We start from the raw sequence: 17665 nt of genomic DNA, 5'->3' as shown, positions 1-17665 counted from the left end.
CAACATGATAAATTTGGCTATTATGCAGGTGACTTTTGTAGCCAATCTAGACTTCTTGTCGGTATGATAGCAAAAAATGCAAAGTCAACCATTGAAATGTGAATATTTACATTTACAAATGTCTTTGTCCAAGATAAAATAATACAATAAAATAATACATTTAAATAAAGAATTAGCTTCAATTACATGTCTTTTCATGGCTTTACAATTACATTGCTTTTCATAAAGCCATTTGTTGATCACGTAAAAGTAATGTCTTCTCGTTTTTGTGTGGCTTAGTAATACAATGGACAAGAACTTGCAGATATTGAATAAGAATAATACAAATATCTAATTTTTTTAAAAATTGAATCAATGTTCAGGAAAAATGTAAAAATAAGGAATATCGATCTGTCTGTTTTTTTATGATGATGATCAAACAGTTTGCTCACTTGAAAATTTTATGTATAAACGTTTTCTGTGTTATGCAAATTATCACGTTAGCAAACTGTTTCATCAAATTATAAAATAAAACAAACAAACAAACAAAATACTAGAAGTGATACCTTAAAGATAAAGAAAAGTGATCAAGCTAAAAAAAGATTAAATATTACAAATTGAATGGAATGCGGAGATAAAGAACAGTAATCAAGCTCAAAAATCCATAGAAACAATACAAATTGGGAGCAGAGCAAACTCGAACATCTAAAATTATCAGAGGTGGGATCAGGTGCCATGGAGGAGTAATCAGATGTAGACCGGTCACACTCCGTGTGCTCCTTGTCATGATCGGACTAATGGAAAAATCTTTAGACAATTTAGTGTGTAAATGATGGCCGAAAAATCGGCGTGAAAAACGTCAGTCAGCATTCGACTTAACCAGGGTTCTCCATAGGCTGTTTAACAGTTAAATTCTGCAGCGCCACAGTTAAAATATCAGCGCCATAGTTCCACCACCGTTTAAATGTCAGCGCCACAGTTATATTGCCGTCGTTAGTACGATAAATATATAAATTTATAAATCAAATGAAACTCTACTTTAGGTACCGACCGTTTTTCAGTTTCTAATGCTAAACTGTTAATTTACTCTAATTAGGGTCCAATGTTTAGTTTGCACAATCAATTATCCTCGAGATCTCGCTGGACACATGAATGAAAAGAGACAAGCCATTTTTCACACTTCACGATAATTAAAAATGATTTTTTTTAATTATCAATTAATATTCATAAATATATATTCATGCTTTGATAGTTCTGCTGATAACCAGTCTTTGGAATTGCATTGGCACTGCGAGTCAAAACATCGTACGTGTATCGTATGTATTTTCATAATGTTGAAAAATTAGCAATAGATCCACGAAGATATAATTTTATGACTTTCAGCAGTTTACCCCAAAAAGGGGTGGTGGTGGTAATTTTTGGAACTTCCTGTCCAAATATGAATCGAACGATTTTGTCAAAAATGTGCATACACATAGTAAATGTAGTCATGTATAAAATATACGAAATTATCAAAAATCATATGACAGGAAATCTTTAGGGTTGGGTGTGTTGGATATCCTTAAGTGTTTTTTTTTAAATTTACAAGTTGTAAGATACTAATAATTGATTTATTTGCCCCCTTCCAAGGGGATATAATCAAGAAAAGACAAAAATAGGGTGGGGTCATTAAAAAATCTTTTTCTCAAGAACCACTGGGCCAGAAAAGCTGAAACTTAAATGGAAGCATGCTGGGGTAGTGTAGATTCTAAATTCTTAAAATCATGACCCCCTAGGGTAGGGCGGGGCCACAATAGGGAATCCAAGTTTTACATTGAAATATGTAGAAAATATCTTTAAAAATCTTCTACTCAAGAACCACTGGGGCAGAAAAGCTGAAACTTATGTGGAAGCATCCTGGGGTATTGTAGATTCTAAATTGTTAAAATCATGACCCCGGGGGGTAGACAGGGGCCACAATAGGGTATCCAAGTTTTACATTGAAATATGTAGAAAATATCTTTAAAAATCTTCTACTCAAGAACCACTGGGCCAGATAAACTGAAACTTATGTGGAAGCATCCTGGGGTATTGTAGATTCTAATTGTTTAAATCATGACCCTGGGGGTAGGGCAGGGCCACAATAAGTACTACAAGGGGGGAAATCAGGTGAAAAACAGCAAGGCGAAAGTTACTCAGGTGAGCGTTGTGGCCCATGGGCCTCTTGTTGTTTACGCTCCGTTTAATCGATATCGATTAATTGTTTTTATTATGGAATTTATCAGTCATTTTGGGAAATTATTAATGCCATTTGTGAATTAATCTATTGATTCACAAGGGCTGTGTTTTTTTCAATTTATTTCGCGGTTCCTTCGCGACTTTGGTCGCGAAATGATCTCGAATATTTGCACTTTGCGTAAGTCTTGAGCCACAGTTAAATTTGAACTGATGGAGAACCATGACTTAACGATAGAATATATTTGCTATCGACCAAAGAATTTGCGAAATATTGATTTAAAACGAAACTGTTGATATCCATATTTCATCAACTTGTTTGTCAATAGCTTGCCTCGTTTTAGAAATTAATGCTATGTATAGCATGCTCTTGTGTATGGAATCAACTGGGAGACATGAACTCCATATGTAGATGAAAAAGGTATATTGCTACATAAATAAGGCAAGTTCAAGATAAAAAAGTTGAAAGTCATCCCGATAATCATAAAATTATAAGCTCACCTTAGCAGAAAGCTCAAGTGAGCTTTTCTGATCACCCATTGTCCTGCGTCCGTCCGTCCATCAGAATTTGGTTTGCTTACGGTCATATTTGTCTAATTTTCGTTCGCCAGTATCATTTAACTTTAAGTTGGTTTTCATCTCATCAACAAAGTCATGGTAGCTTTCATGTCAGCTTTCTCTTGGATTTTGACCTTACACACGGTCAATAGGCAGTTTTAGCTCTCTACCGAAATTTAATATCGTGTCCTGACGATCGGTAGGCAAGCATCATTAATGGTAAAACGTCATCCCAATTCCTCTGGTTTAGTAGCATTAGTACTTGCTCCATGTCTTGCTTTTTTTCTATTTGTAGTATCTTACTCAAATCCTGAAACAATGTTGACTCAAATTGTCTGCCTTGGTCTGAATGAACCTAGGAAGGAAATCCATAGCTTGAAATGAATTCTTCTATTAAAACCTTTACAATTGTTATTTTCTCTTGGTTTTTGACCGAATAAGCTTCTATTCATCGGGCGAAATAATCTGAAATGATAACAACATTACCCTTCTCGGTCGGTAGTGAAGGGCCAAGGATGTATATGGTCACTCGTTATTAACAGCTTAAAAACTTATGACTTTTCTACTTTATACACAACCATTCCCCACGATAAATTAAAGTCCAGGCTTTTTGATATAACTGACAGCTGCTTTTTCAATAAAAATGGAACTCGTAAATATACTTACCTTGTCATTGGTCATTTGCAAAATTATTTTGTTAAAAAACATTCTGATTGTACACACAAGTACTCTGAAGTTGACATTAAAAAGATGCTTGAGTTTCTGATTGACAATATCTATGTGGTTTTTGGAGACCAGGTCTTCCAACAATCTATTGGAATTCCCATGGGTACCAATTGCGCCCCGTTATTAGCAGACCTTTTTTTGTATTCATATGAAGCAGAATTTGTCCAAAATCTTGTACGTGAAAAGAAGAAAACACTTGCTGTGGCCTTCAACTCGACATTTAGATATATCGACGATGTATTGTCAATTAACAATGGTTATTTTCATTCTTATGTCGATACGATATATCCTGGTGAGCTTGAGATAAAAGATACCACAGAGTCTGACACATCTGTTTCATATTTGGATATTTTACTTGAAAAAGACGTTAATGGTAATCTAACAATCAAGCTTTATGATAAACGTGATGACTTTAACTTTTCAATCGTCAATTTCCCTTACTTATGCAGCAATATACCTTCATCACCGGCATACGGGGTATATATCTCTCAGTTGATTCGATACGCAAGAGCATGCTCTACGTATGAACAATTTCTAAAACGAGGTAAATTATTGACAAACAAGTTAATGAAACAAGAATATCAGCTGTCTCGTTTAAAGTCATCATTTCGTAAGTTCTATGGTCGATACAATGACCTTGTCAGCAAATACAATTTATCATTGAGTCAAATGCTGACTGACGTTTTTCATACTAATTGTTAGGCCATTATTTACACACTGAATTGTCGACGGATTTTTCCGTTATTTCCCGATCAGGACAAGGAGCAAACGGCGGGTGTGACCGGTCGGCAGGGGATGCTCACTCCTCCATGGCACCTGATCCCACCTCTGATGTTTAGAGGTCCGTGTTTGCTCTGCTCCTATTTTGTATTGTTTGATGGACTTTTGAGCTTGAGTACTGTTCGTTATCTCCATATATTTCGTTAAAGGGGTTAAAGTGGTTCGCCACATTCTTCTGGGTGTCCTTGGTGGATTCTTTCTTGCTTCACATACAGTACAACATTTAATATGTGTCTCAATATGGTCTTAATAAGGTGCCCAGTAAAATTTTCTTTTATTTTCTCGGTTGACTGGAGATTCCTAATTGTCCACCTTTAGGAGTGTACAAACATAAGTATCACTTTAATATGGTACCAATGTCTGGTAACAGATCTGTTCATTTTCTTCCCATGTCCAAATTAAAGAGTATACCATTTCTTAACATCAATCGAATCCATTTTGACCAATATGTTTTAAACTTTATTGGTTTCTTTGCTATCATCTGCCAAGTTGGTCTGTTGACTTCTATCTTCCACTTAATGATTTTAGCTAATCTTTGATCTGTGTTATGTTGCCTTTGTGGGTCTTGTGGTGTCGTTGTCAGAACCAGCCTTCAGTGTTGTCTTGGTATTCTTTTAACTTTGATACATGGTTATTGTCCTCTCCTTTGTTCTTGTTTCTTCCTTTTCTCTTATCACAGTGGTTGCTGAACACGGACGACGTGAGTCGTCCATCACTATTACTATGTTATTTTCCTGATTGATGTATAATTTTGAAATAATATGTCCGTAACACTTTTAGTAAACGGGTTATCCTGTCTTACTGGGTTTTTGAAGTGTAAGAGCCATGTTAGTGCCCCATGATCAGTTCATACTACAACCCCCCCCCCCCTTCGTGAAAATGCTTTACTGCACTCAAAACGGCCAAAACTGGCTACATTCAATCTTTTCTTCCTTACTGAAACGATTTGCTCAAGAACGCAATAGGTCTTTTTGTGCCATCTTTTACCTGGGACGTCCTCTCCAAGAAGTTTGTGGTGAGGTTGAGCTATATCGGTGAATCCTTTCATGAGCCTTCTATAATAAGATTTTTACTGTTTTCGATACAGGCCACTGCTTAACAGCGATCACTTTGCTTGAAGAGGTGGATACTAGTATTCCCTCTTGACACCATATGTTTTGAAAAAGTCACACTTCTTGGGTAATAAAGATTTTAGAACACAGAACATCCGAATTAGACAAATTTTACTGTAAATTTATTTACAAAAGGTTTCCATATAATAAATCTTACTTTGATGAACATTTGTATTCGTGAATCAACTCAAAAACGAAATCCAAAACCACTAGTGTTCATCGAATAACGATGATACCGCATTAGAACATGAATCCTTACAACATTAATGTGTTGATTAGCAGATGGAAGAATACATAGCAAGACAGTGGCTTACCATTTAGCACTAAGAGTTGATGCAATCTTTTTAATTTTAACGAGACATTGATGTAGTGTAAAAATATTTTATTAACAATTTACACTACCTAACCTCTCACATAACTCCCTATGAAGAAAGATGATAACCAATTGCCTTTTTAAGTCTAAGGTTCAAAGATATTATCCATAACATTGCCCAGGGTGCAGCTTTCATTGTAAATATGAGCATGGTATATTGCATGGCTAACATAGGAGAAATGTTGAACAAGAAACAAATTGTTTACAATAGTGCAAAGTGATACAAATATACAATAATTAGCTGCAAATTGAGTCTTTATGTTATTTGATATTTTGATGAACTTATTGCGTGATGTGTTTCTGTATCAGATGCAAGTTTTATTGATATAAATAGTCCCTGAGGTTTTGCTTGTTATCTTCAGATCTTGCAAGTCTTATAAAAATATCAGAACATGGTGACATACCGTCATATAGTGATGACAATACTGCATCTTGTCAATAATGCGTATAACCCCGTATCGGGAAGGAAACTGTCTGACACACAGACAAAACTAGACTCCATAAAGTCCTTGATCTATAGCAATGCTAAGGCTACAGTTACACTGGACTCTACAGCACTAAAGGAACTGGTCAAACTCTCAACCTCAGGTACATTTTAAAATTTTGATAGGTATGATTAAGAGCTTGTATATTTTAAGACAATGTTTTACTGACTGTTACATGTGTAATTTAAAATCTAGAAACATACAGTTGTCATAGGAAACATCAGGGTAACAAAATCTGAGAATCTGTGTGATATTTCTCTTAGTTATATGTAAGAAAAGTAAAGTAAATAGATCCATTATCACATGGAAGATACTATATTGAGAGGTAAAATAAAATATATTAGATTAAGAAAAATAATGAAATACAAGATCAAAGTTACAAAGAAAGTCAAGGCAATATTGAAATGCTTTTGCTAAGGTGTGTTTATATATATATATTTACTTTCCAAATGTACCATCTGAGTTAGCAATAGCTTTCTATCTTCATAAAGCCATTTGTTCATCACGTAATGAAACTGTCTTCTCGCTGTGTGTGGTATAGTAATACACTGGGCGAAGCTTGCAGACTTAAGCTTAGAATTCTAATCATTGAATTAAAATAAGGCTGATATCTCATATTTAAAAAAAAAATGAATCACGGATCAGGTAAAAAAAAATAAATATAAGGAATAAATGTCTTTTTCGAAAGGGGGAGTGGTTTATGATGATCAAACAGTTTGCTCAAGTGATATTTTATTTATAAATGCTGTTTAAGCAAAATATCACATGAGCAAACTGATCATTTCATAAAACCAAACAGCTAAGACAGTTATACCTTGAATAAATTAAGTTAAACGAAGATATTTCGAGATGAATTAACTTCACCAAAAAATAGGAATTCTGTACATACATATCTAAGATATGCCCTTATATGAAATTGCGAAAAAAAAAATCAATTCTTATGCTATTCAATAAAATCATTTGAAATCCGTTCGAAGCAAAACAAAGATATGTGAAGTCAAATTCACGAGGAACGAATACAAAATTCTGATATTGTTGAGTTGTTGTAATTAGGAATCCTCAAAGTTGATAAAAAAAAAAAAAAGGAGATGTGAGTTCCAGAAAAAAAATCAAAATTTCTTGCATAGCTGAAGTCCTCTCATCAAGGAATATATTTATTGACATTGTTTGAGGAATATAAAAAGAAATTAGAGAAAATTAGTTAGCCAAGGTCAGATGAATTAGGGTCAACATTAAGAAGGTCAAGGTCAACAAGTACTAATCAATTGAATTGTTCTTATCCGTCTTGCTCTTTACTGTCTTTAAATTTTTCATATTTTTCTTCTTAAATTTTTTTTTAACCCCATACCTTATTGAAGGTTGATTTAAGCCTATAAGGTATTGGGTTAATATTTTTGATTAAGAAAACATATATAACGTCAATTGCCTATGGGAATTTACTTCGTCATTGACATTGAGTTCAACACAACATCAAGTAAAATAAAACCAATCAAAGTAAAAGTCTAGATCAAAAATACTTTACACAGTTGAATTGTTTTCTCTAATATGTATCTGTGTTTGAAATTTGTCTAATCTACATTAAAAACAGTGTCTTTGGAATTGAAATTAAGCTAGTGTTTGAAAGGATAATCAGGCAATACAGCAGTCAAGCAGTACATTATGACAGGTCATATATTAAATATGAATATATTATATAAATATATTATATTATATATATTATATAAATATATTAATTTTAAACACTCTTTTGTATTCCCCTGATAGATTAATCCACACTTTTCAAAAGTTATGGAAAACCTTATAGAATTTTCTTACAGCGTCTTTTGTAAGTTTTTGGTGTATAACTTTGTTTTTGTTTTTTTACATGAAAACATCGTTTGAATTGTATCTTGTATTTTGATTACCCCACAACTGAACTACCATACATGGAAAGAAATATTTTGAAACTTTGAATTTACCGTACAAATTGTTTGGTAGCATAAAGAAATATTGGTTTTTTTTCCCTTTTAAACCTTGAGTTGACTCTGCAATAGAACACAACTAAATTAACTTTTTGCAAAGTGAGGATTGAACTATTAAAAAATGTGTTTTGTGCATGAAGATATTTTTAATATGCAATATTGCATTTGTAGGTTCTTCAAAACCAACTCCAAATGTCAGTTTCTCTGTTTATGTTGGGGCCAAAACGCTAACTGTTGGTCAAGGACACACTATTAAATATGATGGAATTCTGACAAATGATGGCAATGGATATGATGACAGAACAGGGGTATTCGTGTGTCCAGTGGCGGGAACATATATGTTTGTTGTTGATACTTTCACTGTGGAGAGTTGCCTTGCCATAAAAGTAAACAAGCAAATTATAGCAAGGGCATATAGGGGATATTACCCGAACAAACCTTGGGGTCAGACGAGCAGAACTGTCATAGTAAAACTGAAGCGGGGTGACCATGTCAAAGTAGATAATATTATAGCTAATGGTGAAACCATTCAAATTCAAAGCGATGCATACTCAGGTTTCACTGGAACATTGCTTTACTAACAGACAAACAAACCAAAAGAGAGAACCTGGCACCAATTCTAACTTCTGACGTAATATTATTTACAGTTACATTCTATAATTGTCCATGAAATACTTGTGAAATATATAAACTAGGAGTGACAAAAGACGTCTGTTCACCAACTGTTCGCGCATGAACAAATTAATTAAGAAATCTAATTGTGTCTGATAGTAGTTCGTTTAACACGTAATTCTCTTAGATGGAATGAGTATTAAAAAAGGCAAAGAAATCATTAAAAAATTAAATCAAAATGAGAGTCAAGCGTTTTGAAAAGTTAAGTATTTTTTAATATTTGAATTGTTGAATTACGTGTTTTTTATAATTCATTTGAAGGCACTGAATCTATTTGATCAATCAGAAATTTTAGGAAATTAAGCATTGTTGGTTTCATTGTTCTCTCTCTCTCTCTAGATGTGGATGAGATATGCATTAATTAAATTTGCACAACATAAGAATGTTTGCATATAGATATGAATGTTTTTTTCCTAAATACATGTAAAAAACATTTTCCTCCTTTGCAAAACAAATCATTCACTATAATAGACCCATCCTAACCTTATGCGTCATGGCTCAGAGGCAAAAATGTGTGAAAAATAAATTTGGGATACAAATGTCAAGAAAAGTTATTGTAAAATAATTTTCTTTATCTACTGTCTCAAGAATGACATAACTTACAAGACAGCTTACTTGCTAGTGTGAACTCAAATCTGAACAAATTCAAAAATCGATCAGCAACAAGGATGGAACCATCAAAATGTTTACGTTAAACAAAATCAGCATATATGTCACATCTGTGTTTCTTTCTCTATCAATAAAAGTACAACTCCAATCCACACCTTAGGCCAAGAGTGAAATTTGGACACCTTTAAGACATAATAATCGATATTATAATAATATCAGAGAATTTCAATTAAGCATGTAATCAACCTTTCAATAACACCTTTGCTATTTAATTTTTCAAAAATTTAACATTTCTAGCACAAAAATACCCAATAAACGTACATGTATTTATATACAACATTTAAGAAATAGATGTTTAATATTTTCATGTTTCTCAATCTACATTCAAATCTTATGAAACCAGGATCAGTGTTGATTTATTTAAATGGATAATTTTGGCAGAAATAGTTTAAAATTCTCCGTACAGAGAGATTATTCACTGACAACACCAGTTTTACAATATTTTGAACCAATTAATATTCAACTTGACCTTAATGAAACAACTTTGCTTCCAATAAAGAACATATCCTACAGTTGTCCGTATGCTTTGTGTCAGGCACTGTAAAACTTTTAAGGCACCGTTTTGAAAAAAGTGAGATAAAGAGGTAAGTAATGAAATGGAAAGACCAAAGGGTATGATGATACCAAACTTTGTATGTTAGAGGAGGTTCAAAATTGGTCATCACATAAATGGGGACCTCTTGGTCCATATACCCATTTCCTGTCCTTATGTCTTGCACCTCAAAACACTCTCTAGACAACTTAAAAATTCGCTATTGATCACATAATGTCCATACATTACAGTAACTTCAACTGTACAGTCGTGATCTGTAATAAACAAGGTAGGAATAAATTGCTATCATTCCTGGATAATGTTTGGGATTTGGATTTGTCCCGCTGAACCAGCCAAAGTATGTAATTTGATTGTTTTTGCCTAGAGAAACTTGTTGAGTAATGTCAATAACCCATGGAAACACATTTCTACCATCACACCAACCATTTCTGCCATTTAACCAGGTACCATGTTTATTGGGTTCTACACCACTTAAAACTTGTTTAGCACATCCAAGAGGAGTTCCTACATCAAATAAAAAAGATAAAATTAGACTGCTGGGTCAAGTTAATAAACATAAATCAATTGTAGTTTTGATTACAAGCTTTATAAGATGAAAAATAGTAAAAAATGACTTTTACAGTTGACAGCTTACTTTGACATTTAAACCTGCCTTATGTACGGAGGTACGGAATTGATAAAAGATAAGAAAACCTTAATAGTGGTTATAGTTATGGTGTTTGGGGCACAAACATGATTTACTGGTATGCAATTCAACGCAAGAGATGATGGGACGCAGAATTACATAACTTTAATTATTCGTGAGGAGTAGTATCTCCTTTCAATCTCATTTTCTGAAGGAATCAAATAAGGAAAAAACATTCCAGAATTAAAACTAAGCAAGATTTGGTCAATGTGGGAAGGGATGGGGTTGAGGGTACGGTGGTTGCCGTTCCTTCCTAGACAACGTAATATGTGCTTTGAAATGGTCTCCTTTTATTGTTTAATTAGCTGTTGAGCTTAAAATTTATATCGCAAAAGAGCTTCCATGTATTGTCCTAGCGTCGCTTGTAAAAGTCAGCGCTCCTCGCAAAAGTCCAGTGACTAGTATACAGTGGTTTTCATCTTAATCATTTTTATTTTTTTTATTGCCTATTCTGCAAAAATTAATAAGAGACAAAAATGACACAAGGTATTGATATACCATCCAATTTTCATTTACTCAATACTTTTCTGTTAAGGACAGATGATACGTTCCTCAATGATATACAATTTTTTCCAAGATTTTGTCATTGAAGTATTGCTACTTTGACATGTTTACTCACAAAAAATTGAGGTACCTTACCAGGCATTTGTGCAAGATACCAGAGGGTGATGTTTCCTATATAATTCTTTTGGGAAAAACTTTATTTGTCAATATCACACTTTTTAGTGTTTCGATTATTTTAAGACGATAAGAAACCTGCTAAGAAATCAGAAGGTAATTAAAATTTTGAATATTTTTCATACATTACGAAGATTTGCAAAACAGACATTATGAGGAACGTATCGTCTGACCTTAAGGGATGAAAATTACTATTGGCACATCCCTCTATACAAAAAGGCTCTAAACTATCAAAAATAAAACTTTTAAATTAAATTCCTTACCTGCTTCACTGAAAGTTTTATTACTGATATGTCCATTGACAGAAAAATGGTGGGAAGTAACACAGAATTCTCCAACTCCATTCTCATCACTTCTATGACCAGTTATCAAAGCAAATATCACAACCTATAAGTAGTAAAGTAAAACAAATTACAGTTATTTAAGGAATGAATTTAATAGCTACCCAAGTTATACGGTATAACCTGGGTTGGCACAGTTTACGCTTTATAAACCGCGAAATTGTAATTTAATTTTCTATCATTCAGTGTAGGAAAAAAAGACAATTTCACCTCAAATATGACATTAAATTGTACAAAATTTGAATGTAACGTCAAACGGATTTGACGCAAGTCATTGTGACGAAGGCAACCCAGGTTATACAGTATAAACTAATTTTTCAGCCAATCAAAAAGTGTGTTACAACCAGAATTAAATTATAATGTAAATATCTCCATTGTTAATATGTGGAAATACAAAAGACATGTCAAAGTGGGTCCAAACTCTTAAACTTACATCCATTTCAAATTTAAACTTTTAAGAGCCCTCTATACACTGCACATTAAAGAGTCTTGGTTTTGTGATATTTTTATGGAGGAAGAGTAATCCGCCCTTTGATCTAGATAAAAATAAAATGAAATGTACAGTTTATGACATAATGTGTTATCAAATCAAGCATTGATAAAACTTAAATAGGCCAAGATGATAGATTGAACACTTCATTTACAGGTATTTTGCCCACTAAAGTAAACAATAGTGATTTCTATTCATCAATACTTCATTGTCTTTGCACATTTTTCCTGGGGGTAAATGCAAAGTACCCTATGTTGAAAAAATAACAGATAAGCTCAATATTTACATCTTTACGCACTACAATTTTGTAAATCCTCAAAAAATCTTTTCCTCTGGTGTATAGAAGGTCCTTAAAACATCTGGAAACATTGCAAGGGTCAAAAGTTTATTGATAACCTTGTGGTATTTAAAATTTGACCTTAAATGAGTGCCACACACATCTAAGAAAATACAAGAGCTGTAGGAGATTTAGATTGACTAAATGTTTGATTTATTCTAACCAATAATGGTCAGTATGAGAGTAAGCTCAATGGACAGTGTTTTGTCTTTTATAACCAGAGCAGGACTAAAAGTACTAGTAATGCTAAGGCTCCTTATCCTGAAGAGTCAGAAGTAATGGGTGGGGGGGGGGGGGGGGGAGTACTCTACCCCCAAGGCAGACTGGTATTATAAATAACTTTATAAATAACTTGTTTTGTAGGAGTCTGTATGATTTTTTTTGTGCTTCATGTGTGACCATTTGCCTTAAGAATTTTTTTTTCAAATTAAAGGGATTGGTTAAAAATTTCCCTGATTCATACTTTTCTGATAGTGGTTTATATTAATATTCTCTTTTAGACTAAATAATCATAAATTCAGTAGATATTTAAATATTCTTGTTAAAGGAGCTTGGACGCAGATTTGAAGTTGATAGTTTCTAAAATTTTCAGTAAAATATCATGACTTATATGTTGCTAAAGCAATTCACGCCAAAATATAATAAAAGCGTTTTAAGAAACTTCCTTTAGCTGCAGATTATTCAAACTACGAATTTCGTGACGCGTTTGATTGACAAATACCGGTATCCTGGCACTTTCACGAAGTAAAATTTATCCTTAATACTTAAGAAAAGTAGAAATTTTGTTGAGTATTAATGAAAAATAATAAAACTATAATCCAGAAAATTCAGAGTAGAAATGTGAGAAAGCAAAACCAACTACCAGTATTGTCAGTCCGTGCTTATTGATGTGTGCAGAGTAAACAAATTGAACACACCCGTTAAACATTAACAGAGCTTGCCCCCTGTTTACAAACACAGATCTCTGACATAATGTAAAGAAAAAGGTCGTTGTCATTAAATTCTAAGAACATTCATGTTAGTTCAATTCAAAAGCTGAAGTTATTTTTGAATAAACAGAAATTTTAAAATGTAAACAATGCAACTGTGTCCAGGCCATAAAATAATTAAAAGTTTGAAACATTTTCTCCTCTGTAAAACTGTTTTTATATTGAACAGATAATACCCTCATTTTTTAAAACTTGCAATGTCACATCTTTTCAAGTAAGTGTCATCGTCAGTATAATAGATATGAAATTAAGACTGGATGTGAACAATCATCGAATATTAATTAATGCTAATAATTAACTTAGAATTTACAAACGACTTGCCTTCTTGACATCTGTTGGAGGAGTGAAGCTGTATGGTTTGAAATGAGAATTACAATATTTGTCTTATGTTGCACCTGGTTGGTTGAGCACAAAAGTTCCGGAAGGAGAAACTCTGTCTGAAAAATAAGTGTTACTGTAAACCAACTTTTATTCGCTTGCGAGAAATATTCGCGAGTTTTGCGACCTACTCTAACTCGCGAATATTTATCGCCGTGAACAATTTATTTCGCTTCGTTTTTGTAGAGAATGTTTCCTCAGTCGCGAAAATTAATCGTTGCGGATTGATTTCAAACCGATGAATCGCGAATAAAAGTTGACGCGAATAATAGTTGGTTTACAGTATTGCTAAACTATTCAAAATTAAAATCTTTGTGTCATACAAAAAGTAATTTAGAGTTTGAGAGTTTTGGATATAAAACTTGATATACTAGTAATACATAATCAATTCTTGAACTTTAATTATGTGACCTCAAATTTTATCATCATAATTGTATTGATGGCGATATGATTATCAATAATCTGCTGTCGTATTCTTGATCTATGTATGGAAACCCAAGGTCAATCTGTATCTATCATACCATCCTACAATTATGCAGTGAAGGTTGTAAAGTGAATAAAACTCTCATTAATGAGTTGATGGGCAAATGAAGGAAATGGAAGAACACATTGATTAACCATATCACACACACACAGTTTGATACCTGACCCTTAAAGGATATGTTAATAAATGTACTAAAACTGTAACAATATTTTATTAAGAGCTAAATGTTTCTTATGGTACAGTCCAGTCACTCATATTTAATCTCTAAAAAGAGAAACAATTTCCATAAAACATTTACCATTTGTTTTATAAAGTCTTTAAGGATTAGAGAAGATATCCATGGCATTGCCCAGGGTACTGTCTTCATTGTAAATTTACAGACAGTTGATTGGTTGTTCTGAATCATGTGTGATAGGGGAGAAATGTCAGTAAGCCAGCGACCAATTCTCCTGAAAAAATAAAGTAAGTGTATACAAACATTGCAAAATAACACCAAAAGATTACCTACTATTACCTACAGATTGATTATTTGTGTTATTTGATATTTTGATGAAGTTATTCCATGAGTTTTAACTGTAACAGGTGCATGCTTCACTTGTATAAATAATCCGTGATGTTTTGCTTGTTTATTTCAGTTTCCTTTTTGCAAAACGAAGAAATGGTTACATATATTCGAGTAGTGATGTTAACAATGCAGTTTGTTAATAATCTTTACAATCATGTATCAGGAGGGACACTGTCTGACACACGGACAAACCTTGATTCCATAAAATCTTTGATCTACAGCAATGCCAAGGCTACAGTTACACTGGACTCAACAGCACTAAAGGAACTGGTCAAACTCTCAACATCAGGTACATTTATTAAAAATCAAATATATGTCATAAGGGCTTTGATAATAAAAATTAAAATTACCCGAAAATGATGATGAAACATGCATTCTCCTGTATTTGTCTTGCAAAATTTAAAAACATTAGCTTAGTTCATAGAGAAGTTCAGGGTTATAAAATCTTGTCATGATTGAATTGCTCTCAGTAAGATGTTACTGAGTAAGAATTAAATAAATAGATCCATTATTTAGAGAATATAGAACACTAAGTCACTGAAAATAAATGCAAGATTAATATCATAAATATGTTAAGGTCACTTACATCAAGCATTTATTTTCTTTTTAATCATGGACATGACAAGCACTGTATTCCAGACTCTAAACATCTGGCAGTGCATTAAGCATAAGAATAGTTAAAACAAAATGCATGTCAATTTTTTATTCTCCTAATTGATTTATAAACATCCATTATAAGATTTTTCTTGTATTTAAATTTGTAGGTTCATCTAAACCAACGAGGGGAGTCAGTTTCTCTGTTTATGTTAGGGCCACAGCTCTTACAGTTGGAAAAGGACAGACCATTAAATATGATGAAATCATGACAAACGATGGAAATGGATATGATGACAGAACAGGGGTATTCGTGTGTCCAGTGACGGGAACATATATGTTTGTTGTTGATACTCTCTGCCAAGCAGATACTTGGCTTGCCATAAAAGTAAACAGGACATATGTAGCAAATGTACATATGAGACTTCATAACAGTTCTATTTGGGGTCAAATAAGCAGAACTGTCATAGTAAAACTGAATCGAGGTGATCATGTGAAAGTAGATAATGTAGGTCAAAGTACTGCAATAAGTCACGGTGGATACTCAGGATTTACAGGAACATTGCTTTACTAACACCAAAAAAAAAATCATGGAAAAGAAAAGAAAGACTTTATACAGTCATAATAATTCAAAAGAAATGATTAAATTACACAATAAATAATAGAAAAAATTCTGATTGAATCGTTTCTCTGTAAAGACAAAATTCGCTAGCTATATTCATGTTACATGTATATTAGTTATGGTGACATATCTTGAAGTATTGATGTTGATACTATATTTTTTGAATAATTATCACTGTGTGTCAGGAGGGACACTGTCTGACACACAGACAAAACTTCCTTGATCTACAGCAATGCCAAGGCTACAGTTACACTGGACTCTTCAGCACTTAAGGCACTTAAGTCATACTGTCAACCTCAGATATATTTTCTAAATATTCAATTAATAACTTAAATCCCAAAAAGTAAAGTAAAAACATGTCATCAGAACATTTATTTTCTGACTAAGATATTTGTCTTACATAATCAAGAAACAGGGGATACATGTATGTTTATCGGAAAGATTAAGGTCACAACATTTGAGAATGATCAAATTGCTCTCAGCAAGATGTTTTTTTTTTAGTATAAATTTAAGTAAATAGATATTCATTAACTATATAGTCACTGAAAAGGAAATGCAAGGTGAAGATCTCAAATGGTCAAGGCTAATGAACTTGGGCAATTTTGAATTGTTCATTGTAGCTGCATTTAAAAAAAGTTGAATCAACAAACAGTAATCAGGAAAAACGCTAAAACGAAACAAAGAAATGTAAGATCAAAGTAATCATAATAAAATCCTCTTACCAAGAGGCATATTTTCAATAAAGTATAAGGGAATGCGTTAGAATAGTTAATTAAATTAGTTAACACAAGAGTAGAATAAGCTGAATGTTGAAAAGATGAATAAGGTCTAAAAATACAGTTTAACACAGCTTAATTATTCTTACTAGAATGCAACTGTGAATGAAATTGGGTAATAGTATTTCTGAAACTGAGCTAAATACAATATCAATAAACTTAGACCAGGGTCCTAAAGTTCAAAGACCTTTGACAGGGTAGAATTGTTCTTCCAAAAACAAATCTGCATTTATGAAGTTAATAATAATATTTTGATTATATTTATATTTTTTAGTTGAGCTAAACTCAAAAAGCATAGAATGGATAAACAGATAGAAGAATGGAGAAACAAGCACTACATTCTTCTTTCTGTAAATGGTCAACTACAAATAAATTTATTTTGTATTTTCATTATTGCTTTATACAAGATGAGGATTTTTTATCTGGTAAACAACATAACTGTGAGGTTCATCAAAACCACTTAGAGGAGTCTGTTTGTCTTTTTATGTTGGGGCCAAAATACCTACTGTTGGAAAAGAACAGACCATGAAGGAATACTGACAAACTAAGGTAACTGATATGATGATAGAACAGGTTTATTCGTGTATTTAGTGGCTGGAACATATATATGGGTGAATTAAAAAAAATGACCAAACACATATTTT

General features: G+C 32.8%; 3 protein-coding genes across 3 annotated transcripts; 2 read left to right on the top strand and 1 right to left on the bottom strand.

Annotated features, from left to right (window-relative positions):
* Positions 1-6134: 6134 nt before the first annotated feature.
* Positions 6135-8769, top strand: LOC133181883 (complement C1q-like protein 2). The gene is made up of 2 exons (XM_061316534.1): positions 6135-6330; positions 8360-8769. The coding sequence occupies exons 1-2, from the start codon at positions 6135-6137 to the stop codon at positions 8767-8769; spliced, it is 606 nt and encodes a 201-aa protein (XP_061172518.1).
* Positions 8770-10188: 1419 nt separating this feature from the next.
* LOC133181876 (uncharacterized) lies at positions 10189-12225 on the bottom strand. The gene is made up of 3 exons (XM_061316521.1): positions 12220-12225; positions 11709-11832; positions 10189-10586 (listed from the first exon to the last, which is right to left on the bottom strand). Exons 1-3 carry the CDS (start codon positions 12223-12225, stop codon positions 10318-10320), a joined length of 399 nt encoding a protein of 132 aa, XP_061172505.1. The 3' UTR covers positions 10189-10317.
* A 2897-nt stretch (positions 12226-15122) lies between these two features.
* Positions 15123-16197, top strand: LOC133181867 (complement C1q-like protein 2). Its single transcript, XM_061316509.1, has 2 exons — positions 15123-15318; positions 15794-16197. The coding sequence occupies exons 1-2, from the start codon at positions 15123-15125 to the stop codon at positions 16195-16197; spliced, it is 600 nt and encodes a 199-aa protein (XP_061172493.1).
* Positions 16198-17665: the final 1468 nt, after the last annotated feature.

This window comes from Saccostrea echinata, unplaced genomic scaffold (assembly GCF_033153115.1).
Source record: "Saccostrea echinata isolate AGI-Se365-2 ecotype Australia unplaced genomic scaffold, CSIRO_AGI_Sech_v1 ptg000001l, whole genome shotgun sequence".
In the NCBI taxonomy this organism is placed as follows: domain Eukaryota; kingdom Metazoa; phylum Mollusca; class Bivalvia; order Ostreida; family Ostreidae; genus Saccostrea; species Saccostrea echinata.
Note: the sequence above shows the minus strand (reverse complement) of the source record. Positions and strands in the feature narration are given on the sequence as shown.